The following is a 27,200-nucleotide window of genomic DNA, read 5'->3' on the forward strand; positions in this document are numbered from 1 at the left end:
TCGCTAGCGTCACTTGTGGCGGACGGTGCAACAACGCAACACTTTGCATAGCCTCCGAAACAGTGTTGCTTAGTTGCAGGTCTCGAACAATTCTCGACTGACGCGCCCCTATGGGCCGCAGATGAAAAACGCTAAACTGGTACCGCCCATCGCCGTAATGGTGGATAGATGAATAAATAGATGGATATGGCTGTACCCTTTCGATTGGGCGGTGGCTAGCGCCACTAAGCCGTAACACTTTATGAATCAAAAACTAGATTTATTTTTTTCTTCAAATAGTGAGGTTGAGGATTTATAGTCTATTTTGCCCTCCCTGTCCCCAAACCCCAGTGCTTCGAAGAACTCTGCGCCATCATCCTGAACTATAGGGTGAATCCCTTTACAGAACATCATCAAGTGTTCGGCAGTTTCTTCTTCCTCTCCACACGCACTGCATACTGTGTCTACCCCTTCGTATTTGGCCCGATAAGTCTTGGTTCGCAGTACTCCCGTCCTGGCCTCAAACAGTAGAGAACTACCGCGAGTATTATCATAGATCATTTCCTTGGCAATTTCCTGCTTAAAAGTTCGATAGATCTCTAGTGCGGACTTCTTAATCATGCCCATTCTCCACATGTCAGTCTCGTTTCCTTCACCTTCTTCTTAACCGATATTCTTTTTGGTTTGGCCCCCTACTGTTTCCTAAGTATTTACCCATCAATTTCCTGGTTCACTTCCTTCATTTTCTATTGACATTCTTCATATACAAGTACCCGAAAACCTTCCTAGCCCACCACTCCTCCCCCATTTCTCTCAAATTGCTTCTAAAATTTTATCTTGCTGCTAGCTTCCCTGCCCTCAATTTATGTCCATCCCATATCACCTTGTGCTCCCTGATTTGGTGTATTCCCGTGAGCTCCTAAAGCGAGCCTACCTATTCCACGTTGCTTAATTTCTAATCTTGCTTGAACTTCTGATCTCATGCACAAGACCGCATTGCCGAACGTCAGACCAGGAATATTGTAATTCCACAGTGCCGTATTTTTCATCACTGCTGCATTCCTGTTACCTTTAGTCAATACGTATATTTCGTGTTCCCTTAGGTACTCGGTCCCATTGCTTATCCATATGCCCAGATATTTGTATTTATCTGTTATTTCTAGCGTGACCTGTATCCTAAGCTCACTACCTTCATTGTCATTAGAAATCATGACTGCTGATTTTTCCTTACTGAATCTGATATCTGACCTATCTCCCTCATTACCGCAGATGTCCATCAATTTTTGCGAATCTTAGTTGTTGTCGGCCTTTAGCACTATATCATCTGCGTACATCAATGCTGGTAGTGCCTGTTTAATGAGTTTTCCTTGTTCGACTAAAGAGAGGTTGAAGCCCAGTCCACTTCCCTCTAATTTGGCCTCTAATCCTTGTAGGTACATCATGAATAATAAGGGTGACAGGGGACACCCCTGCCTAAGCCCCCGTTTTACCTCTGCAGGCTTAGATACCTGTTTTTCCCACTTTATAACTACCTTGTTACCTTTATAGATATCCTGTAAAAGATTAGTGACTACATGTTCCACGCCTAGTGTGTCCAGTATTCCCCACGATTCCTCTTGAACCACGCTATCGTACGCTCCCTTGATATCCAAAAATGCTAGCCACAGGGGCCTCTGTTCCTTTGCTGCTATTTCTATGCACTACGTCAGTGAGAACAGATTGTCTTCCAACCTCCTGTGTTTCCGAAACCCATTCTGTAGTTCCCCCAGCACCCCCTCATCCTCTGTCTATGCCTGCAGTCTTTCCTTCATAATATGCATCGCCAGCCTGTAGACCACTGATGTCACTGTTATAGGACGGTAGTTGTTTATGTCAGCTGTGTCCCCCTTTCCTTTATAGATCATGCTCATCCTGCTAAGTTGCCATCCATCGGGAACTTCACCATCGATTATTATTTTGCTCACTGCCTCTCTCAAAGCCTGCTTAGACTTCGGACCTAATGTCTTTATCATCATAGTTGGAATGCCATCTGGGCCTGTTGATGTACTACTAGGTACCCTATTATCAGCCCTTTCCCACTCTCGTTGTGAAAATGAAGCCATTGCACCACTTGATTCGTCCTTGTCTATTGTGGTGCATAAAGTACCTCTTTGTTGAAATTTTTCTGTAACCCTTGTTCTTATATATTCAATAGCTTCGTCCCCTTCTAGCCTAGCACCTTGGGCTGTAGTTATAAAACCCTGCTCTAGGCTCGTCTCAATTCTTAGGGTGTTCTGTAGCAACGATAGTGTCGGTCGCGAGCTCCATCGCGCGGAGCTTGTTTAAAACTGAAGGCAGGCCAACTCCGCTGGGAGCGCGAGCCATTCCTCTGGCATCTTTCTAGAGTAGGCGTTATCTGTAGAAACTGGTAGGTGTTCTGTGCCCTACGTTCATTCAATTTAAATATGGCAGCGTCGAGAGAACGTGCGCTTCCCAACTCAAGCAAGAAAGCTCGCGTGTTTGACTTAAATGCCATATTCGAGGAAGCTAGGAAGACGGCAATAAGTAGGAGCAAAGATTCAAAACTCACGGAAGACCCAAAACCGTTCACGAGCCAGCCTGAAAGTAGCGCCGAAACTTCAAGGGAGAATGATCCTGCGCAGGACGGTGAACCGAATGAAGGCAGCGGAGACGACCTTGTGGGGCCTCCGATTTCGCTCTCGGCTCAGACTGAAGACGACGGATCTGACTCAGAGGACGATGACGAGGAGGAAGGTGAGCGTACTGCTGCGTATCGGCCTATTCCGGTGAAAGACGACATTACGCTGCGGCATGGCACGAAGATTGTGTCTGCGTTGGCTCTGGACCCTAATGGAGCACGTCTTGTCACTGGCGGGTATGACTTTGATATCACTCTGTTCGATTTCGCCGGCATGGATTCATCTCTGCAGCCGTTCCGATCGCTTCGTCCTTGCGAGTGTCACCAGATCCGAAACCTAGAATACAGCTGCACGGGCGACTCGTTTCTCGTGGTGTCTGGCAACGCCCAGGCGAAAGTGCTGGATCGGGACGGCTTCGAGGTGATGGAGTGCGTTAAGGGAGACCAGTATATAGCTGACATGGCTCGAACCAAAGGTCATGTGGCTATGCTGAATTACGGTTGCTGGCACCCACGCAGCCGCGAGGACTTTCTCACTTGTGCCAATGACGGCACACTGCGGTTGTGGAATGTGGACAAACCCAACTGCCACAAAGCCTTGGTCAAGACCAAGCAACAGGGCGGCCTCCGAGCTATACCGTCTACCTGCCGCTTCAGCAGGGACGGCCAACTAATGGTTGCTGGCTGCCAGGATGGCTCGCTTCAGTTTTGGGACCAGCGACGCACCTTAGTGCATCCGAGTCACACAGTACGCGAGGCGCACCGGCGAGGCACTGACGTAACTTGCGTAGCATTTTCCCAGGATGGCCGCCAGCTCGCAACGCGATCCTGCGATGACACGATGAAGTTGTGGGACCTTCGCTCATTGCGGCCGTCGGCTTTGCACACGTTTGCAGATCTCGACAACTTGTACCCTGCCACGGACTGCGGCTTCAGCCCTGACGATCGACTCATCTACACTGCCACATCGAAGAGCTCTGGCGACGGTCAGCTGGTGTTTTTTAAGGGCGACACAATGCAGGAAGTGATGCGACTTCGACAGCCATCGCCAGTGGCTAGAGTAATCTGGCATGCCCGGCTTAATCAAGTTTTAGCTGGGCTGGCGTGTGGTGAAGTGCGCCTTCTTTACGATACAGCGCACAGCCACCATGGCGCACTGTTATGTGTGTCCAAGGCCTCTCGGGCTAAACCTTTACCACAGGGGCTCACCCAAGCGCAAGTGCTAACACCACATGCGCTGCCGCTGTTCCGGGAAGAGCGGCCGCGAAGTATGCGCAAGCGGTTGGAGAAGGCACGAAAGGACCCTGTATTGTCTCAAAGGCCTGATCTTCCTGTGACAGGCCCTGGCCAAGGAGGCCGCATTGCTTCGGCAGGAAACACGCTCTCCTCCTTTATTGTGCGCAACCTGGGTACCACGAAGCGTGTTGATGACAATGTGGACCCACGTGAAGCTATCTTGAAATATGCCAAGGAAGCAGCTGAAAACCCTTACTGGGTGACACCTGCTTATGCTGCAACGCAGCCCAAGCCAGTTTTCCACGAGAATGACGAACCAACACCTGCCAAGAAGACAAAGCAAGTGTAGTTTGTTCCAACCGTGCGCTTTGTGCACTTTTGTTTAAACATTATTACAAAAAAAAAAGGCTGTTTCTCAGGCCTGCTCTGTACTAGTGATTTTAAATGCACTGTACAAAACAATATTACAATATGAAAACTTTGGACTTTTCACTGATTTATCATGCTCAACATACTGCTGTATGTTTGTATCTCATGTGATCATCCTATAAAGTGTAACCCATTTGATGACATACCCCTTGCAGCATTACACCATTTTCTAAGTGTGTATTCATAAATTCATATTGCAAAGATGTTATAAAGTTATTTAGTTAAGTTTGTCTGCATTGCATGTACATATTCAAGCACAAAATGAGACATTCATTGCTGCTTTCAAAATTCATGTTGTGGTTTGTCGCTTTCATCAATCTTTTCAACCCATTCCCAGTTGTAGCAGTAAAAAAAAAAAAATTGTCCAAGGTGCTGTGAGAGTTGGCATGGTGAAGCTTGCCAAGTGCTTTTGAAGGAATGCTCGAGTACCAAGCTGTTCTGGCTTTTTTATTTTTAGGTGCGCTTTTGAAGGAGGTAGGCGTCATTGCGGAATGCATGCATGTTTCGCAGTGCAAGTATGTTCTGTGTGTATAGTTTAGTAGTCATCTTGCAGCATGTATTTTTGTTCATATTACTGTTTTAGGAAGAGATAATTGACCATTTGCAGAAATCTGTAAAGCAGCTTTCCTTTAAGGTTGTTTGCCAACCAAAAGGACAAGAAAACTCTTGTGCCCAGACTGTTTTTCTCGCTCACTGTGCTTTTACCACACTTATTCGAGTGAAGGCAAGCGAGTGCTACAAGAAGACTTTTTCCCTCAACAATTACTGCGTGGTGGTCCCACCTCGAACGAACCCTCATATCGCATGGTGGACGAGGCACCTGTTGTTCATAAAGAAGGGAGTGGGTAAAAACACAATGAGTGAGGAAAGTAGTCTGGGAACGAGACATTTTGGTTGGAAAACACCTTTGCAGGAAAGCCAGCTTGCAGATTTCTACAAGTGGTCAATTGACAATCACCTGTTCTGTAGCGTATGGCTGTTTATATAAGAAAAAATATGAACAATAAATAACACCTAATTGCAGCATACATAAGTGTTGAGTTGAAATACTTGTGCAACATTAAATAGAACTGTTGTAGTGTTTGGCAGTGAAAGTACAAAACCACAGAACACCTGACAAAACTCTCCCGTTTTAACAGCACTTCCTTACTGAATAAGCTCTGTACCACCAATGTCCTGGTACATTTGGCTAGGTGCCACCACACTCAGCCACACATTAGAGAAGAAACCATTAATACAGTTTCTGTTAGAAACAGACTAAATGTGAGAGTTACATGATCAGATGTTGGTTGGGCTCAGAGGTCACAGTGAGGGCACCTTTGAGTGCTCCGAGAGCATAGCACTGTGAAAGAACTAACCACACATGATGTGCACCACCAGAGCACTTGAAATTGCCATTCAAATGGACCATTATTTTTTTTATGCATTTCAGTATAAATTTTGTTAAAACATTTGCACATAGGTGCAAATAAGGTATTGCGGCTACCATTTGTACATTTTCTAGCATGTGTAAGTTACGTACATATTGCAGGCATGATGTAAAAGAAGACAATAAAGGATCATAATTGTATGGATGACTTAGCATCATGATAATTGCAAGTAGCTCTCTAGACTGGCCCCTGTACATGTAAATGCTATCAAAATTAGGAAAGGCACAGTTACTTTTGTGAATACATGGCAATTGCTGTGACGCAAATCAATATTGCCTGTAAAAAGTGCTTCAAATTATGCTTCTCTAATATGCTTGCGTCGTAAGTCACCACTTATGAAGCGGTGTTACAGGTGCTTTTTATGAGAAGCGATGTAGCTAGTTAGCTTTTGACAATTTTCTTGTGTTTAGCAATCGGTAAATTTGAGGTCGCGTGAAATCGTAGAGACAGAGTGGCGTGATAATGCAGGACATACTAAGGAAACAAACGTACACTGTGCTTATGTGCCTGCACTGTTTCCACCCATCTGTTTCCAAAAAATGCTGTACCAACTGACACCAAATGTGACACTGTGCAGATTTTTCTGCAAATGCTCAGTTACAATGCTCAAGTTTAAATTTGCTGCTTTTATTGATCATGAAGGGCAAAAAAAAATTGTTAAAAGCATCATCATTGAAGTACTTTTGACTTTGCCTATGGCCTAATATATTAATGATGATATTGCAGGTACATAAATGCCTTGAATAATGTGTTTCAGTCTGCATGCAAGAAAATGTAGCCATAAAAACAATAAATAAGTTGGTCTAGCTGATTTTTGTTGAAAATCATGCTTACTAGCGCAGTAATTGACACAGGTAAGATGTAAAGAATGAATGCTAGACATTCAAGGGACACTAAAGAGATACAATGACTGGGTATAGAACAATAAACTGCACTTTGAGAACTCTAATGCTGTTAGTTTCACTATCATAAGTTCATTACTGGTGGAGCAAATCAAGGTTGAAGTTTAATTTTTAAGTTTCATGCCAAAAACGCCACGCATGACTGACGTTAAAAGGCCTGCGTGGAAGGTGCAGCACAGTCACAGCCAAAGCTAGAAGAGCGGCCTTTCAGAGCCTTTTATAAACACTCATTGGGTAACTACTGCAAGCACACTTGCTTGATGCCCACTACAGCATTAATAATAAAAATTTCAGGGTAGTAGGCCGGCATTCGCTATGGTATTTTTGTCATTCTTCTGGGAAGCGTGGTATCCGCTAAACTATTGCGAGGAATTTTGTGCTAATTGTTCATGCAGTGGCTGACGACGATGAGAAATTATGCCTGAAGTGTGTATGCACCGCAGTTTATAGCTGAACAAAAACAAGCTTTTGTAATGGTTTGGAGCATTGGACGACCCACTCGTTACGCTATTCGCATTGTGTGACGACTGGTTGTTCATTCGCTGTTTTAAAACGCTTTAAAAGTCATAATGATGCAATTGGTTTCCCGACATCAAGCCTGTCTAAGGCAACTTTGCCAAAAGGTCCCAAGCACCAGCGTGGCTCAGTGGTAGCATACTGGGCTGGCACACAGCGGGCTCGGGCTCGAGCCCCACTGTGTCATTGGTACTAGATTTTTTTTTTTTAATTTCGTGCGATATATTACGGACACCAGCGGCGGCGGACAACTACGGCGCTGCATGAGACCAGAGTTGTGATCTCAACAGCTTTCGCTGTAAAATTTTGAAATGTATTTTTCACATTTTCGCACCCTTGGCTTGGTGAAATTTTCTGAAACATTGTATGGTAGGTCTATGGTGCCCGCAGATGTCAATGTACTTCATTTTTATCAATTGGAAGTTATGCAGGACCTAAAAGACTCCTTCAAAATCTATGACTTTACGGTGTTCAGTCTGGGCATCTCCAGCCGAATTTTCTTTTCGTGCATTTTCTCGCTTACCAAGCACCGTCTTGCAGTAAGAGTGGTGTCCTCGGCATTGTGAAATTGTACTTTACTAATATGCGAAAAATTGTTTTTCTTTAGTGTACCTTTAAAGTATAGAATACTAGTGTATTCCTTAGCTGAAAGCACCATTCATCCCACACCTCTTTAACTCGTGTTTTTGGGCTAGTAAAGTTGAGTTTCAATATGTAGTAAAAGCTAACATGAACCAAGAAGCAACGCAAACTGTATGGACTCTCCTGAGAGAATCCAAGGGCAAGGAACACAGGTCCTTGGCACTAGAACCCTGCAAAGGATGATTGTCAGCATAGTGCAGCAAATGTAAAATTTCTTCAATGATTGGACTCTTTTCGAGAATTGCAAATGTTGATTCAGACATAATAGTATAGTGATAAAAGATGTGGAGAGAAACTGTGGTTTTATGGTCAGAAGAACCTCTTGCCATCAGGCCTTCAAAAGGTTCTCATTACATTTGCAAAGCCTTCGTAAGGAGCCTGACACATTTGTGCGGCTGGTGCCACATTGGGAGGAAGACAAGCAGTGATGCAACTGTTGCATTCTTTTATGTAATTAAATTGGATTCTCCATTTCACATAAAGTGCAATTACAAAACCAACCTAGTCAGGTGTTGTATTGTTTACAGCCGATGTGAAATGCTGATAACGCGTCCGAAAGCATCAGACGTGTTATCGGTCGCAGGTTTGGCCCCTGCCCGTGGCAAGTTATCTTTTTTTTTTTCACTTTTCTTTCTTTACATTTACATAACAATTACTTTTGGTAACATCCCCTATACTTTCCTTGGCATCATTGTCAGTTAGTTCTCATTAATATTGTGTCAAAGAAAGCGAGCCCTTAAATTTACACTTCTTTCCTTCCTTACCAGGTATGCAGGACTAAGTTTGACAGTCTGCCAACAGATTTATATTTCTCGTTTACAATACTGACTATTATGTTCCCATAAAACAATTTCTTAGCATTGCAGAAATAATTTGCTATGAAAATAGAATATGCAGTAACCAAATTAATTAGTACTGCTACTTACATCCAGTAAAAAATAAACGTAAAATATTATTTCTCTATGCATATCATAAATATGATCTCAAAAACTGCAACAGTTATATGCATTAAATGAGGCCAACCGAACTTGCACTCCACCCAAATTTTTCAGTGAGAACCTGTTGCCGAGTAAGTTGGTGTATGCCTGACATCTATATTTTAGTGCTAGAAAAGACAAATGTACAACCAACGACAGGACAGTTCTAGCACTAAAATGAGTCATCGAGCACAAATTTTGTCATTTTTATGATGATGAAGTCGAGAAAACACACATTCCCCAAGATAACATGCAAACACTCTGTATTGAACTGACTGAAGTTGTTCAGCACAACTATCTAGTAGACAAGACTACCCTTCAGGTTCCCCCCAACCCCTTTTCAACAAATAATACAAATAACCACTGCCCAAGCGTATACCCAGGAATTTTTTCAGAAGGGGGTCTATTCGTTGAAGGCCTGGAACAACACCTATTTTTATCGTTCGTTCTTGGCAAGACATCCCCCTTCATATGAATTTCCTGAGGGCGGGGGGGGAGGGGGGGAATTCGCGGACTTCTAGTGCTCCTTTCTCCTCTGGCTATGGGCCTGCCACTGCCATAAATACCAAAACACCCTGTAACAATTCTCACACAGTTAATTATCTGGCTGATGATATCTGTGAAAAGAAATAATAAATAAAAAATACTATGCAAGGGACGAGGCTACTCCTAAAAATCAGTGACTGGGTTCCCATGATTTCATAACACCAGTTGCTTTATTTGCCTTTTGTGCCCAGAGTTACAAGTTTGATTCCTGGCCTGACTTGCAACATGATGAGGTCACAAGTGGCACGAGGCATACATTACTTAATTTCAGCCCCTAGCTGGGACAGCTGCTCCAGAAATTGAGCAGCATTAGCTAGCTGCGTACAACCATAAACAACTTTCTTTGATTTGCCCTTTGTGTAGTCCAGAAGGTTCTGGTACTCAATATAATTGCCACCCCCCAAAACAAACACAACTGCCTCTTGGAATGGTGCTTGGACTCGTGGTTCTGCGCGTCCAAGAAGTTTTGGGTCCAAGTACCGGAAATCGTCAGTTTCGGGCAACGATTTCAACTCCATCAGGGCATCCACAAGTCGTGTGATGGGAAGTTTGTGCTTCTTAACAACCAGGTTCTTGACACCTTCCATAACAAACTGCGAGCCTTGGCTCATCAACTTGGAGAACATGCCCACAGTGCGAGGCCCACCACCATAGGAGCCCACAGGTTGTGGAGCTGTGACACGGGTATAGTCCTTCCAACGACGCAAGTAACGGAGAGGATTCAGGTCACAACCTGCTTGTTGCAGGGCGTCCTCGTACTCCAGGGCTCCATCTAGTCCAAGCACATATGCTATTAAGATTAACCTCAGCTTGTCTTCTGCTGTGCCTGCCTCTGGGTCATTTATCAGGTCTAGAAGGGAACGATCTAAAGCTTGCCTGCCAAGCAATTTTTCCTCAGTCTCAAAATACAGATCAAGTTTCCGAGCCTTGATGTGCTCAAGAATTGCAGTGGCTATGCTGGTATGCATGTCAATCAGCCGCTTCCGCTCAAGTAGCTCTGGTAGTGAGCTGACAGCAGATGTCAACTTTGCTGTGTTGTCAGAGAGCATGGTGATAGCTTCATCTGTACGGTCACCTTCCAAACCCATGGCTGCCTTAAGTTTTTTGACCTCATCTTCCTGTGCACGGTATGCTTCTAGCTCTTCTTGCACAGCTTCAGCCACGGTGGGAAATGGGCTACCTTTGTGCTGCTGCCAGAACTTGTCCGCTTGAGTCAAATCAAACGTCTTGGTCTTTTTTCGTGGCTTGGCACCCACATGCTCAACTGAGGGGGATGTCACAACAGGTTCTTCCAAGGTAACACGGTTCAAGCTCAGGTCTAGCACGTCGTGTGCCAGGGCCTGGTAAGTCCAAGTGTGGTGCAATGGTGTTGCCATGTCCATGTTGCGATCAAGGACAACTAACAGAGGCCTTTGAAAACTGAACTGGCCACTGCCATGAGCGGAGTCCAAAAATAGACTGTTTCGAGAGTCGCGAAGATTCTCGCGCATCCTCTTGTCAAGTTTCTCGGCAACCATTTCGGCAGCATTTCCTTTGGGGCAACGAATGATCGGAACTGTACCTAGCGTTGCAAAAACAGAAAACAGGCAGTCGACAATGTTATCCATGATTGACTCAATCTCGGTGTCCTTCACGTCGCCGCGGTTAATGGCATAATATGAAACAGTATGGCGATCGTTGTGTTTCAGCAAGAACAGATCATTTTCCACAGTGATGAAGTTGAGGTACTGATCAAACACTTTAGACACGTTGGCGACCGAGTTCGCTTGCAGAGCCGCTGAAGCCAGATCTTCAAGTTGTTGGCGCGACACCGGTGACACGAAGTTCAGGTAATACTGGTCGTACAACTCATTACGAAAGTCCTGCGATATCCGCGTAGTGTTTTCGTCAGTGGGCGCAACGAAGTAAATTGCAGGCACCTCCGGTATGGGGTCTCGGTCCGAGTGCAGGAGCATGTGCAAGGTGATGCCCATGTCACGTAGCTCTTTCACCGAGAGAAGAGGCGATATTATGTCTTGTCCACAACGATCGTACACCAAAAGTTTCCATACTGGCTCCGAAAAGGAGCCTTTAGGTTGAGGAACGTTGAAGTTGAGCATCTGCTTCAGCGCAGCGATCTGCTTATCACGTATGTTGAGAGACATGACTGACACTGCAGCCTTACACGACGGCGGTTCTTAATGACGCGGAAACTAAGCTCACATTCTACGATAACTCAACGCTCCAAGAAAGATTACCGGCTACTTCAAACACGGCAAACTGCGAGAGGAAATCACTCCCGAAACTCTTGTGACGTTGACGTGAACAGCGAGCATGCGCGTCGCCACTTGCAATACAAATGATGCCTGTGGCGCTTTGGCTGGCGTTGTCGTGGCCGTAGCGGTTCCGCGAAAGCAACGCAGAGAACGAGCAATGCCTTTCGCTTTGATTAATGAAGTAAAACCTCCTCGACTTTGACGATACCTTGTGAAGCCTTTGAAGCCCGTATTCACGAACCAATACCCCTGTTTAATATTTTCTGCACGTGTGTTATAACGGCACAAAAACGGCAACATGGTAGACAACACGTAAATACAGGCCTACTTTTTTTTTTTATCAAACGCACTGAAAACACAAATCTGAGAAATAAAACGTGAGATAAGGATAAGGTTGGTTTGTGATCATGGGCCTGAGTGTATTGGCTTCGACCCAGCCGATTTAAAGTTGGACGAATTAATTTACTTACGAAAGCTGTTTCACCGCAGGAAGGGGGAACAACACGCACAAAAAAAAAAAAAAGGAAAATAATGCAGTTTGTCAGCTGCACAAAAAGAGTGACGACTAACGTGCAAATCAGGATCAGGCGAAGTTTTTGTGCTACATGTCGGTACCCTCAGTCCAGGATGCCGTGGTCCACAGTTGGTCGGGGCCAGGGCGTCTGTCGCACCCTCTTTACCAAGCTTGCCAGGTCAACACCACCTAGTTCTAGGTGTTCTTGGCCAGGCTCACGCACATCCCCCCCCCCCCCCCCCCCCCAAAGGGTTGATTCTTTTAGCTGCACTATGCAGGCTATAACACTCCCATACCATGCGAGTTGGGCACCCCGAGGCACTTTGCAGCGCCTGAAATTCTCATTGGGCACATGCGGTTCAGAAAAGGAGTTGCTTATTGGGCCATCAGCATTATTGATGCGACATAATTTCTCTTCACGCTTTAAGAAACACAGGTGAACTAACTATACAGCGCGCCTGAATATGCCAAGAGATCTTTGTAGCAAGTGTGTGTGAACAATGCATGATAGATGTGAAGACCGTGGTGGAGTCCAATTGAAAGCAAGATATCAGGCACCCCCTCTAACACTTCATCTTCAGAGTCTGTATCAATCTTTTTACATGTTCTGTAGCAAAACAGACACCGTTGACATTGTTGCACAGCAACTTTCAAGACATTGTTTGTGGTTGACTTATAGGCGCGAAACTTAAGCCGTGGGTCTGTCTATGCATGTCTCTTTGTGACCGGCCGTAACCACCAAATTGTATGACTCATTCAGCAGGTGGCAGTAGTGAGAGTGACCGACTAACACGGAGGAAGGAAAGGTCCCTAGATGAAACAAGTTTCCAAGGTAGCGACACCCTCCCTTTTCCTCCTCGCTTATTTGCCTGAAGCGCCCCCTAGAAGGTTTAAAACTTTCATCCAAAAGCGAATGTTTGGGTTCTGTTGCTACGGTGAGTAGATGTAAATGAAACAAAATAGAACGAAATAAGACGTAGAATAAACAGTTACCTTTATGAATATAAACGGCACAACACAAGAGCAAGCGGGATGTGCGTTACTCAACCGGCAACGTTGGGCAGTTCTATACTTTACACCACTAGCCATGGCGTCTCGCGTAGTACATTTCAGTTCCACGGCCGCGGTATTTCGTCCAGTTCTAACTAGTCCCCTTCGCCGATTGTGTTTTGTTCGTGATGTGACACAGTGAACGTGCTTCTTGCTGGATCCTGTAAGTGGCCACAGGGCGTGACGTTGTGACGATTGATTACAACCGGCTTGTGCAACGCAAGAAAAAAAAAAACATCTACGACCAGACTGGTACGAACACTCGTCCAGCAGCACTGCGATGACGTTTTTTTTAAATGTGCCCATTTGGACAATCGTGATGCCAAGTGATTCTGATGCGGTGCTGGGAACTTCCTGAAAAGTGAGAGTTCTACTGGTGAGTTGTCTCAAAGCAGCGCATTTCGGCTCAAGCGGGAACTGGTCAAGAAAGAAATGTTTCTGAAGTTGCGTTGATTACAACCTACAGCTGTTCTGTATACGTGCATAACCACATGTATTTGTACCAACTGGCATGCACTAGACACGCATTAGACGCGCGCCTGGCGTTTCAATAAAAACCGACAAGTGAACTCGCTTCGCAGATCCGCGTCGACATACGTTGACGGAGTTGCACGAAAGCATTCGCGTGAAATGGTTCATAGTTGCACTTCATGGTGCGCTTCATCTCGGAAAGCACGAGGTAAGTTGAAGAGAGCGAAACCATTTTCTGTTGTTTACGGCAACGCAACATTGCTGAAAAACGCAGATGTTGCATTGAACGAGCATGGCGAAACAATGTTGGTGGACTTTGCGCACACCGAAACGCTCCTCCTCTTCAGTAGAGTGTACTAGAATGGGGGAGTGGGTCCACTGAAGGCTCCACGCTGAGGCGTTTTTTTCGGAAAATCCAGGTGGCGCTACCATCGCCTTCACCTGAAGACTTAGCCGTGGTTGCCATGGTTACAAGTCCCCTTTGCCACGCGGTTCGCGACGGGTGGGTAGTCTGATAGTTCGCGCGGTTCGCGTGCTGCTCGCGCGTCTGGCGCAGTCTCGCAGCGTTGTTGCTTCGTTCGTGCGTGCGTGGCCGTGAACGGCGTCGCACCGTGCTTCCGCGCCAGTTCAACAAAATCTAAATGTTTATATTGCGAAACGCCCTGCTCGTATAGGTAGTCACGCACGCAAGTACCGTGATTTCCACGGTAATTGTTTACAATCAAGAGCGTAAGTTGAATTTGGCTTTTGCGAAAACGTACGCATCGAAAGTGTAATATGAGCATTAACTGCGATGCTTTTAAAAATGTCAATATAACTGGGATATATAAGTAAGTTTGCGTTTGGTGCAAATTTAGACTCACGGCAGCAAATTGAATATGATGCAAGACTAAAGTTACCAGCTGTTATCACGAGAATTAAAGCTAAAGTATGCGAACCCTTCTGCAAATTTGCAGCTATTCGTTAGGGACGCGTGATATTATTGAAAAACTGAACCAGTCCTGTTGCGATTACGTGAGGGTGTTGGCAAAGGAAGTTTAGTCACATCGGACGGCAACTGTGCTATTCGTAGGAAATGACTTATAGGGCGGACGCACGTCCGTCGCGGTGGTTTTATGATGAGTTTTTGTTCGGCATCTAGTGCTGGTATACGTTGTAGGTATTAATGAAATATGTTATATTTTACCTTTTCTCTTCGTGCCTGCGGTACGTGTCCATGCAAACATTTGTTCGAAACATGAACGTGTTTTCACCTATAGATAGGAAGTCTGAAAGACACCAATAAAGAAGTGATATGCGCAAAATATTTTATTTTAAATTGACTGCGCAAGCTTTTCGCATAAATATAAAAAACAAAATAAATATCATCGAAAGACTTCGACACCGTCGCTCAAGGAACGTCAGGCTCTATGTTGTCCTGCTAAGCTTTAAGTGTTTTGCTCTCGCTCGTTTCGAAGCGTTTTCCCTGTTCATTCCCTTCACTAAGAAGTGAAGGCGAGTGAGCACGTAGAACGAAACGAGCTTTGTGCTCACTGCATCTTTGTGGTCTGGACAGCCGACCGCTTTCGAGTTCAGAAAATTAGTTTTCACCAATGAAAGGATGTCAGAGATGCTATCTGTGTGCAACATGGAAACACTGAAACATTCAGTAAACAAGTTTTCAAGTGAGGCAATGAAATCATACAGCTGTCGTGAGGGGTACAGAAGTCCACCCCAGTCGCATTGCTCCGTGAATTGCGAAGGGAGCTGTTCAGCAACCGCGACAGCTTTCTCAAACAGAAGCACTTCTTTGCATTGTACGCATGCCAACTTCAATACACACTTTCTGGCCACGTACCCTGCTGTGTAGTAAATGAGTCTCGAGTCACTCTTCTCCAAAGTCACATCGATGTGGTCAGCAAACTTTTCTGGCATCGTGGCAATCGTGCTTTCGACCTCGCCAAGTTTTCCCTGTGATATAAGATCATCAATTTTTTTGTGCGTGACCTTTAGACCCTGTCTGTCATGCACAGTGACAAGAGCGTTTATCATGTCAGGGTTTGCGTTTGCGCTGTCCACACTGTGCGCCAAGTTATAAAAGGACAAGCAGTTGACGGTTATTAGAAACTCATCCGGAGAGGGGTGCGCGTTGCAGCCACTTGACTGGCGAACGATGCCGAAGAAATGTTCCACGGGATCGGTGCTAAGTCGAGATGTCATGAGATATTTGAATCCAACGCTCTCTGTCAGGTACTTCAGCAATGAAAGGGTATTTGCTATAGTGACCCTAAAACCTATGGCAGTGGACTCGCTGAGAAAGTGCCGCTTGTTGTCACTGAATGATTCCCAGTCATTCAGGAAGTCCAGAAAATTGGACAGGAATGCCACGTCTGTAGAAGCTGGTCTCAGCGCTTCGGCCCGAAACCTGGAAGTCATCACGGTGATCAGTCGTTGGATCTTCCTGCAAAATAAACAAAAAGAATGTATGTCAGAAGAGCGCTCATCATGCGTTTGAGATGTTTACGATTACACTTAATTCATTTGGAACGTAGGCGCAACTCACGAGAAGAACAGCTGAGTTGCCTCGATGCTGCCACACCTTCTCTCGATGTCCTCCTTGTAGAAGGCCAGGCCCCGTAGGACATATGGACCGAATAGTTGGAAGGCGAAAGGGGTTCTCATCTTCTCAAATGAGTTTGGTTCCAGATGCGTCTCGGTCAAATTGGGCATAACTTTCAGTGTCCTAACACTTCTGTCTAGAAGGTACGCCTCCCGAACCGGATGCACAGACACCTAGAAATATAGGTTGAGGTAATGCAATGTATGCAAAAAACACAATCTTTGTAAAATGTCAACCATGAATCTATACGTACCAATCCGTCTGGTGTTGCAAAGCCTTTCTGGAGAAGACCATTCCTGAGGCATTTTAGCAGATGCGGGAAATCGGAGATAAAGTGCAATTTCCTCATCTCGTCGACAGGATGCTGTATGGCGCCATTTATTTTCTTCGATGACGCCGACACCCCCGCTAGCTTCCACATTTTTCGATTCCAGGGGGCTCCGTCACAAGTGATGTGGTCGACGAACAAGCCCGCCTGTTCCACGAGGATGGTAGCTTCCATGAGAATTTTCAATAAAATGTCTCCTCTCACATTTCCTTTTGTCGCAAAAACGCCCACAATTTGGCTCCATTTTCCAGCGAAAGGCACAAACATGATGACCATGCCGTGATCACATTGCTGGTACTTGTCTTCGGGCTTCGTAAATTCTCCAAGGTCCACGAAGCCTTGAATCTGGCCAGACGCCGTCACATTGAAATGTTCTGACAATTTCATTTCGTCCACCAATAGTCCGCCGTGTCTTTCGAGGTCTGACATGCTCGCGGTTTTTTTCTTTAGAGTGTTCATTACTGCTTGATTAAAACCGAAGGCCGACTCGTATGACCTCAAGTATCTTTTCAAAGTAGTGTTGCTGGGCATCATGAGAATTTCGTTCTTTCTGATGTGCTGATAAAGCCGGGGACTCTTTAGTTTCATGAGTAAACACTCGAGGATCCACTCCTGATTGTAGCGCATGCCCTGCTTGCTGGTTTGTTTGGCAGCTTGAAAGCAAGCGCGAACACTTGCCTGCTGCTTTCGCGGTAGTGACGATATTTTATCCTCTAGTATTTTATCCGCGACATTCGCATTGTTTGCCCTCATCTCTTCGAGACGACCAGCAATGTCCAACAGCCTTGTCGCCATCCGCTTGTTTCTCTGACTCAGGACCCGCAGTTTGGTGGAGACTGAGTTTCTTCGCTCTTTTCGTTTTAGGTAGCTTTTTCTGGTGAGTATTACTTTCCTCACGTACTTGCATGAAATGCATGAAGAACCTGGAAGTATACGAGAAAAAAATTATGAAGAGCTTCCAGTTTTTTACCATGCATGTTTGAAACGCAATTTATGCACTTTCACTTTCTGTAGGCAAACTATTCTTTCGTAAATGTTAATGAGTACTACAAAAATTAGGGGCCACACAAATGTTCTAGCATTAAACAGGTTACTGATTGATTAATTGTACAATTACAAGTGACGTCTCAATAAACGTTTGCCGCACTCACCTTGTTGTTTAACCGCTCCTTTGCACGTGACACTGAAGACAAGGCCGTCGGAATGAGAGATTTGCTGCTCCAGTTTCTTCGTAAGAACGTCATAGGTGAAGTCCTTCGCCCTACCTGCTCCTCTGCAAGGGTGAAGAGATTCTGCGCAGTCCAGGACTTGTTTGGCATCTTCAAGGTTATAGGCGACCTTTTCGGAGATCAGCGTCTTCCGAACATATGTCCGACAAATCACTTCACTCCGGTCGGTACCGTAATTCATGAGCACAGTCTTTTCGATGCTTACGAGTTCACGACTTAGGGAGGCCGAAACATAAGCAATTCCGTCATAATGACGAAACTTGTGCATTGCCCAGTGGTCGTTTGGCCGGACAACGTCTTCAAGTTCAAATGCGTTGTCGCTTTGCCTCGCACTTTCGCAATCTTCAAATCTCAGTTGCGGCTCAACTGATTGCAGCGCAGTTCTTTTTGACGGCTGGTCTTCACAGGTTGGTGGTGAAGCCGCTCTCTTCTTCGTTGACTGCTCCGGTGTGGGCTGCTCGTCAGGACACTTCAGGAGATGAGGTATAATTATGGGTACAGCATCACTGCGAAGTTCCGGCTTTCCCCGCTCTATATATACTTCTCGGCCTTCGATAATATGTACATATTGCCTTAGTATGTATTTTTGCTCGAAGTGCAGCTCGCAAATGGCATCGGTGACTTGCAAGGGCCGATCAGCGCGGTTGAGATTCTGGTCCCATAGCCGGCGTCTTTCTTCGTCTTGAGGTACTCCAAAGAGTGAGAGCTTGGGCTGGTTTTTAACTCTGCTGTATCCGGTTTGGCAGCCTACGACACAACAGTAATTTCTACGCCTAGACGTGCTCATCCTCTAATCTTTTGAAGCAGCTTGGAACGCTCCGTTATGCAACCAGCAGACACATATCTGCGCACGCAAACGTGCCGTCTGCCGCGTATTCTTTGTCCAGACGGCTTTGCTCAAAGGGAAATACAAACCTACGCGTTCACGAAAAAAAGCATACATTTTATTTCATGTCACTTGTTTTTGTCTCTAATAATGTGTAAAAAAAGAACCAGGAGACAAATTGTGAAAACAGCGCACGAACGACGGTGCATCGAACAGACGACGGCGCGTCGAGCAGACGACAACATCGAGCGCTCAGCGTCCCCGCCAGCGCGTCGTGCGGCCCGAACCGCCGCACGACTCGCACGCTCCCGCCGAAACTGACGTCACTTCAGGAGAAGGCTACTGCAGCGCCACCAAATTTTCCGCCGTTTTTGCTTCACCCGCACCGCTTGCCGCCGGCCACAGTGGACCCACTCCCCCATTCTAGTACACTCTATCTTCAGTAGAGTGTACTAGAATGGGCTCTCTATCTTCAGTAGAGTGTACTAGAATGGGGGAGTGGGTCCACTGAAGGCTCCACGCTGAGGCGTTTTTTTCGGAAAATCCAGGTGGCGCTACCATCGCCTTCACCTGAAGACTTAGCCGTGGTTGCCATGGTTACAAGTCCCCTTTGCCACGCGGTTCGCGACGGGTGGGTAGTCTGATAGTTCGCGCGGTTCGCGTGCTGCTCGCGCGTCTGGCGCAGTCTCGCAGCGTTGTTGCTTCGTTCGTGCGTGCGTGGCCGTGAACGGCGTCGCACCGTGCTTCCGCGCCAGTTCAACAAAATCTAAATGTTTATATTGCGAAACGCCCTGCTCGTATAGGTAGTCACGCACGCAAGTACCGTGATTTCCACGGTAATTGTTTACAATCAAGAGCGTAAGTTGAATTTGGCTTTTGCGAAAACGTACGCATCGAAAGTGTAATATGAGCATTAACTGCGATGTTTTTAAAAATGTCAATATAACTGGGATATATAAGTAAGTTTGCGTTTGGTGCAAATTTAGACTCACGGCAGCAAATTGAATATGATGCAAGACTAAAGTTACCAGCTGTTATCACGAGAATTAAAGCTAAAGTATGCGAACCCTTCTGCAAATTTGCAGCTATTCGTTAGGGACGCGTGATATTATTGAAAAACTGAACCAGTCCTGTTGCGATTACGTGAGGGTGTTGGCAAAGGAAGTTTAGTCACATCGGACGGCAACTGTGCTATTCGTAGGAAATGACTTATAGGGCGGACGCACGTCCGTCGCGGTGGTTTTATGATGAGTTTTTGTTCGGCATCTAGTGCTGGTATACGTTGTAGGTATTAATGAAATATGTTATATTTTACCTTTTCTCTTCGTGCCTGCGGTACGTGTCCATGCAAACATTTGTTCGAAACATGAACGTGTTTTCACCTATAGATAGGAAGTCTGAAAGACACCAATAAAGAAGTGATATGCGCAAAATATTTTATTTTAAATTGACTGCGCAAGCTTTTCGCATAAATATAAAAAACAAAATAAATATCATCGAAAGACTTCGACACCGTCGCTCAAGGAACGTCAGGCTCTATGTTGTCCTGCTAAGCTTTAAGTGTTTTGCTCTCGCTCGTTTCGAAGCGTTTTCCCTGTTCATTCCCTTCACTAAGAAGTGAAGGCGAGTGAGCACGTAGAACGAAACGAGCTTTGTGCTCACTGCATCTTTGTGGTCTGGACAGCCGACCGCTTTCGAGTTCAGAAAATTAGTTTTCACCAATGAAAGGATGTCAGAGATGCTATCTGTGTGCAACATGGAAACACTGAAACATTCAGTAAACAAGTTTTCAAGTGAGGCAATGAAATCATACAGCTGTCGTGAGGGGTACAGAAGTCCACCCCAGTCGCATTGCTCCGTGAATTGCGAAGGGAGCTGTTCAGCAACCGCGACAGCTTTCTCAAACAGAAGCACTTCTTTGCATTGTACGCATGCCAACTTCAATACACACTTTCTGGCCACGTACCCTGCTGTGTAGTAAATGAGTCTCGAGTCACTCTTCTCCAAAGTCACATCGATGTGGTCAGCAAACTTTTCTGGCATCGTGGCAATCGTGCTTTCGACCTCGCCAAGTTTTCCCTGTGATATAAGATCATCAATTTTTTTGTGCGTGACCTTTAGACCCTGTCTGTCATGCACAGTGACAAGAGCGTTTATCATGTCAGGGTTTGCGTTTGCGCTGTCCACACTGTGCGCCAAGTTATAAAAGGACAAGCAGTTGACGGTTATTAGAAACTCATCCGGAGAGGGGTGCGCGTTGCAGCCACTTGACTGGCGAACGATGCCGAAGAAATGTTCCACGGGATCGGTGCTAAGTCGAGATGTCATGAGATATTTGAATCCAACGCTCTCTGTCAGGTACTTCAGCAATGAAAGGGTATTTGCTATAGTGACCCTAAAACCTATGGCAGTGGACTCGCTGAGAAAGTGCCGCTTGTTGTCACTGAATGATTCCCAGTCATTCAGGAAGTCCAGAAAATTGGACAGGAATGCCACGTCTGTAGAAGCTGGTCTCAGCGCTTCGGCCCGAAACCTGGAAGTCATCACGGTGATCAGTCGTTGGATCTTCCTGCAAAATAAACAAAAAGAATGTATGTCAGAAGAGCGCTCATCATGCGTTTGAGATGTTTACGATTACACTTAATTCATTTGGAACGTAGGCGCAACTCACGAGAAGAACAGCTGAGTTGCCTCGATGCTGCCACACCTTCTCTCGATGTCCTCCTTGTAGAAGGCCAGGCCCCGTAGGACATATGGACCGAATAGTTGGAAGGCGAAAGGGGTTCTCATCTTCTCAAATGAGTTTGGTTCCAGATGCGTCTCGGTCAAATTGGGCATAACTTTCAGTGTCCTAACACTTCTGTCTAGAAGGTACGCCTCCCGAACCGGATGCACAGACACCTAGAAATATAGGTTGAGGTAATGCAATGTATGCAAAAAACACAATCTTTGTAAAATGTCAACCATGAATCTATACGTACCAATCCGTCTGGTGTTGCAAAGCCTTTCTGGAGAAGACCATTCCTGAGGCATTTTAGCAGATGCGGGAAATCGGAGATAAAGTGCAATTTCCTCATCTCGTCGACAGGATGCTGTATGGCGCCATTTATTTTCTTCGATGACGCCGACACCCCCGCTAGCTTCCACATTTTTCGATTCCAGGGGGCTCCGTCACAAGTGATGTGGTCGACGAACAAGCCCGCCTGTTCCACGAGGATGGTAGCTTCCATGAGAATTTTCAATAAAATGTCTCCTCTCACATTTCCTTTTGTCGCAAAAACGCCCACAATTTGGCTCCATTTTCCAGCGAAAGGCACAAACATGATGACCATGCCGTGATCACATTGCTGGTACTTGTCTTCGGGCTTCGTAAATTCTCCAAGGTCCACGAAGCCTTGAATCTGGCCAGACGCCGTCACATTGAAATGTTCTGACAATTTCATTTCGTCCACCAATAGTCCGCCGTGTCTTTCGAGGTCTGACATGCTCGCGGTTTTTTTCTTTAGAGTGTTCATTACTGCTTGATTAAAACCGAAGGCCGACTCGTATGACCTCAAGTATCTTTTCAAAGTAGTGTTGCTGGGCATCATGAGAATTTCGTTCTTTCTGATGTGCTGATAAAGCCGGGGACTCTTTAGTTTCATGAGTAAACACTCGAGGATCCACTCCTGATTGTAGCGCATGCCCTGCTTGCTGGTTTGTTTGGCAGCTTGAAAGCAAGCGCGAACACTTGCCTGCTGCTTTCGCGGTAGTGACGATATTTTATCCTCTAGTATTTTATCCGCGACATTCGCATTGTTTGCCCTCATCTCTTCGAGACGACCAGCAATGTCCAACAGCCTTGTCGCCATCCGCTTGTTTCTCTGACTCAGGACCCGCAGTTTGGTGGAGACTGAGTTTCTTCGCTCTTTTCGTTTTAGGTAGCTTTTTCTGGTGAGTATTACTTTCCTCACGTACTTGCATGAAATGCATGAAGAACCTGGAAGTATACGAGAAAAAAATTATGAAGAGCTTCCAGTTTTTTACCATGCATGTTTGAAACGCAATTTATGCACTTTCACTTTCTGTAGGCAAACTATTCTTTCGTAAATGTTAATGAGTACTACAAAAATTAGGGGCCACACAAATGTTCTAGCATTAAACAGGTTACTGATTGATTAATTGTACAATTACAAGTGACGTCTCAATAAACGTTTGCCGCACTCACCTTGTTGTTTAACCGCTCCTTTGCACGTGACACTGAAGACAAGGCCGTCGGAATGAGAGATTTGCTGCTCCAGTTTCTTCGTAAGAACGTCATAGGTGAAGTCCTTCGCCCTACCTGCTCCTCTGCAAGGGTGAAGAGATTCTGCGCAGTCCAGGACTTGTTTGGCATCTTCAAGGTTATAGGCGACCTTTTCGGAGATCAGCGTCTTCCGAACATATGTCCGACAAATCACTTCACTCCGGTCGGTACCGTAATTCATGAGCACAGTCTTTTCGATGCTTACGAGTTCACGACTTAGGGAGGCCGAAACATAAGCAATTCCGTCATAATGACGAAACTTGTGCATTGCCCAGTGGTCGTTTGGCCGGACAACGTCTTCAAGTTCAAATGCGTTGTCGCTTTGCCTCGCACTTTCGCAATCTTCAAATCTCAGTTGCGGCTCAACTGATTGCAGCGCAGTTCTTTTTGACGGCTGGTCTTCACAGGTTGGTGGTGAAGCCGCTCTCTTCTTCGTTGACTGCTCCGGTGTGGGCTGCTCGTCAGGACACTTCAGGAGATGAGGTATAATTATGGGTACAGCATCACTGCGAAGTTCCGGCTTTCCCCGCTCTATATATACTTCTCGGCCTTCGATAATATGTACATATTGCCTTAGTATGTATTTTTGCTCGAAGTGCAGCTCGCAAATGGCATCGGTGACTTGCAAGGGCCGATCAGCGCGGTTGAGATTCTGGTCCCATAGCCGGCGTCTTTCTTCGTCTTGAGGTACTCCAAAGAGTGAGAGCTTGGGCTGGTTTTTAACTCTGCTGTATCCGGTTTGGCAGCCTACGACACAACAGTAATTTCTACGCCTAGACGTGCTCATCCTCTAATCTTTTGAAGCAGCTTGGAACGCTCCGTTATGCAACCAGCAGACACATATCTGCGCACGCAAACGTGCCGTCTGCCGCGTATTCTTTGTCCAGACGGCTTTGCTCAAAGGGAAATACAAACCTACGCGTTCACGAAAAAAAGCATACATTTTATTTCATGTCACTTGTTTTTGTCTCTAATAATGTGTAAAAAAAGAACCAGGAGACAAATTGTGAAAACAGCGCACGAACGACGGTGCATCGAACAGACGACGGCGCGTCGAGCAGACGACAACATCGAGCGCTCAGCGTCCCCGCCAGCGCGTCGTGCGGCCCGAACCGCCGCACGACTCGCACGCTCCCGCCGAAACTGACGTCACTTCAGGAGAAGGCTACTGCAGCGCCACCAAATTTTCCGCCGTTTTTGCTTCACCCGCACCGCTTGCCGCCGGCCACAGTGGACCCACTCCCCCATTCTAGTACACTCTAATCTTCAGTTTATGTTCTGGCTACGATTTTGTCTGTGGTCACGGCGAGAATCCGGCTGGAGCCATATGCGCATGCGTACTCGTTTTGAACCTTTTAAGTCTGCTTCTTTGCCTGTATTTGTCCCTTGTTTTTCACGAATTTTTAATGTACATGAATTTTGTTCTGCAGTGAATGTATACTGCAGCGGAAGTGTATGTATGTAGAAGAATTTTGAACTGTATTGCCCTCTCCTGCATGGACCATACTTGGTCCGCAGTATGTGATAAATAAATAAAATAAATAAATAATAATAAATAACACCACCACCCATTTGCAAGATCACATGCAAGTAATGCATCAATTACAGACGCGGATGGCAGAGAAAAAAAGGAGTAATCAAGAGAGTGAGGAGGACGGTTCGAGAACAATGAGTGACGCTGCCTTGTTTCATCTAGGGACCTTATGACCGACAGACGGACAGCAAGGAGGATATAAAAACCTGCTGGAGTGGAAGCCGCCTATGCTTACCCATGGGAGGGGGTGAAGCCGCGCCGAGCCGCCGGCGGCCATCTTGGCAGAGGCAAGAAACAGCCGAGTACAGCTGCGCTCGCGCTTATCTAAGCAGCAGGTGCAGTTTCTCGCGTCTTCAAAGCAATAAAAACAGTTGTGTCAGGTTGTAAGCATCTATTCTTTGCTTTTTGGTGGCGAAATGGCCTACGATAACCCTTTGAGAAACTCGAAAATGGCAGAAAAAACACAATCACACAAACATTAAAAATATATGCGAACAGTATAGCCGAAACGAGCAGTGCGGGGAGACTCACTGATGTTTGAAAATGATCATTCTTGAAAGAACTGGCCTGACCCTGTCCTTGATGATCTCGCGGTTTCTTTCTTTTGTCATATGGTGGATGCGGATTTTCACATACAGCTCCGCAACTTTTTTGCACAAGCTGTAGATATGATTGTCGAGGGGATCAAGGTCAAGAATGTGCTGCTCTAGCTTTTGAAACCATTTTTCCTCTACAGACAGTCGTAGCACTTCCAAAACGAGATGCTTTGACTGGGAGTTAACTGCTTGAAGTGTTCCACACTCAATCTGTAGCCGTCGCAGCCCCTTTTCAACGGCTTCACACAAGCCAATGACATCCTTGGACGGGGACACAAGCCCACCTCTGTTTTTCTGCTCAACTAGGGGAACTAGCTCATCTGAGTACAGGGCTGCAATGCACTCTTCGCATGTTGTCTTGCACACTTGGCGTACAACGAAGCCTGCGATATAAGGCACCACCGCAACAACTACGGCAGAAAGGTTTTCAGGGTGCGTGTAGTCGTGGTCATCGTGAGGCTCCAAGATCGAGGACCTGCGCATGTCTGTGAGCGCACTTGTTGCGTCTACCTGGGCGACAACAGTAGTGGCATTCAGGATGGAAACCATGTCTTTGGTGCAGTTTCCCGAGCTAGAAGACGTCACTTCTGTTTGCACCAGCAAACGCTTGTATGCTGCCATGAACTGAGCAGCGGTTGGGTTGTTGTTATACCCACCTCGGCCACGAACAGATCCGAAGAAGTTCTCAGCGTGATCCTGACTCAGTTTGTGCGTCAACAAGTACTTCAGCTTACCCTGGCCAACAAGCTCGTCGAACATTTTTTCAGTGCTCGCCATGCAGATCAAGAAGCCCACAAAACCAGTTTTTTTCAAGCCTTCTAAAACTGGCCGCCCAGCCGGATCTCTCAATCCCTTTATATACGCTTGGGTGTAGGCAAAGAATGGCTTCCAGCAGGCTTCATTCTGCTTCCGCAGAGGAGCCTTGCACGACCTTGCAAAAGGGTTCCTAGAATTAAAAAGGTCGAACAGGTGATCGAAGACCCTCACGAACTTTGATGTTGCACTGGCGCCCCGGAACTGGGGTAGCTTCAGCACATTTTCACAGAAGTCCAAGGCGTCGGCCACAGAGGAACTCAATGCTTGCGCAGCATATCGCACCTTCATCTTTTGTTTTTCCCATTGCACGTGGACTTTCGCGAGTTTGTTGCCCAGCCGCAGCCCTTCGGAACGCTGCAATGCCTCCAATGCCACTATGTAGGCCCACTTTATGTGCTTTCCTTCAGCATCAACAATGTAGCTTAAGTTCGCCAAGGAATTGCGGATAAGCTTAATCATGTGGCAGGCGTCTAGGATAATGTAAACATTCTTAGCATCGTCAGCTGGGTTCACAAAGCTTGAAGAAATTTGCTCACAGTCAACACGAAGTTGAGCACCTAAACACCTGGCCATAGTGAAATTCGACGAGGCACCGTCAAATGTGAGAGAGACTACTTCAGCCTTCACCAACGCAAGCTTCTCAATGCACTGTTTGGCCAGCTCGGCCCTCTCTGCTCCTGTGAGTGAGTCTATTAAGAAGTATCCAACTGGCATCTTAAATCTGACGTTGATTCCAACGATCATGAAGACACACGCATTTGCAGCTTCAGGAAGACCGTCATCGTCAAGCCCAGTTCCAAAGTCAACATACCCTACTACCTTATCTCCAACTAGCTCTACATGTTTCCTGATGGCCATGTCGTCTACAATTAGAGCGCAGTAGAAGGGTTCATCACGTGCTTCCGCAAACTTCTCAAGGAAAGCAAATGCTTCGGCTGTGAAGCCAGGAGCTCCTTGAATCGACTTGTACCAGCCCCTTAGTGTTCGCTGGGATGGGAGGGCTTCGTTGAACTTGGATCGTACATACTCGTACGCGGCTGGACTGTAAAAATGCAAAGTCAGTGCAAATGCTCGCAGCTCAGGTGGGTACTTGCCCTTCTGCTCATTGCCCACCCTGCAAAGTAGTTGCTGAATGTCATCCGAGAAAACAGATGAAAACACATGTGAGCCTTCTTCTGACAAGAGTTTTTGCTCTCTGATTTCTTTGATGATTTCTTGGGCGCTTTCATTTCTCTTGACCAGCCTTCGTTTAGTTTGTTGCAGTGTTTTGACCCTCTTCTTCAACTGGGTTATCTCTTCTTGTGAGGAAAGGACCTTGTCTTTGTAGAACTGTTTGGTTGGCGAGTCTTCAGGAAAATTTTCAGCTCCAGGCAGGTCGCACAACCCAGAACACTCAGGACCA

General features: G+C 46.1%; 2 protein-coding genes and 1 long non-coding RNA gene across 3 annotated transcripts; 2 read left to right on the forward strand and 1 right to left on the reverse strand.

Annotated features, from left to right (window-relative positions):
* The first annotated feature begins 2,342 nt into the window (after nt 1-2,342).
* Nucleotides 2,343-6,523, forward strand: LOC119175919 (WD repeat-containing protein 70). Its single transcript, XM_037426959.2, has one exon. It carries the CDS (start codon nt 2,424-2,426, stop codon nt 4,200-4,202), a length of 1,779 nt encoding a protein of 592 aa, XP_037282856.1. The 5' UTR covers nt 2,343-2,423; the 3' UTR covers nt 4,203-6,523.
* A 2,923-nt stretch (nt 6,524-9,446) lies between these two features.
* Nucleotides 9,447-11,647, reverse strand: Slh (sec1 family domain containing Slh). Its single transcript, XM_037426960.2, has one exon. It carries the CDS (start codon nt 11,437-11,439, stop codon nt 9,553-9,555), a length of 1,887 nt encoding a protein of 628 aa, XP_037282857.1. The 5' UTR covers nt 11,440-11,647; the 3' UTR covers nt 9,447-9,552.
* A 925-nt stretch (nt 11,648-12,572) lies between these two features.
* On the forward strand, nt 12,573-24,773 carry LOC142775604 (uncharacterized). The gene is made up of 2 exons (XR_012886825.1): nt 12,573-13,490; nt 24,549-24,773. It is a non-coding gene; the product is annotated as an uncharacterized LOC142775604 (long non-coding RNA).
* The last annotated feature ends 2,427 nt before the right edge of the window (nt 24,774-27,200 follow it).

The sequence above is a fragment of the Rhipicephalus microplus genome, chromosome X, assembly GCF_043290135.1.
Source record: "Rhipicephalus microplus isolate Deutch F79 chromosome X, USDA_Rmic, whole genome shotgun sequence".
NCBI classification, from domain to species: Eukaryota; Metazoa; Arthropoda; class Arachnida; order Ixodida; family Ixodidae; genus Rhipicephalus; species Rhipicephalus microplus.

Coding starts and splice junctions, on each gene's coding strand:
- LOC119175919 (XM_037426959.2), top strand. CDS start 2,424: ATGGCAGCGTCGAGAGAACGTGCGCTTCCCAACTCAAGCAAGAAAGCT.
- Slh (XM_037426960.2), bottom strand. CDS start 11,439: ATGTCTCTCAACATACGTGATAAGCAGATCGCTGCGCTGAAGCAGATG.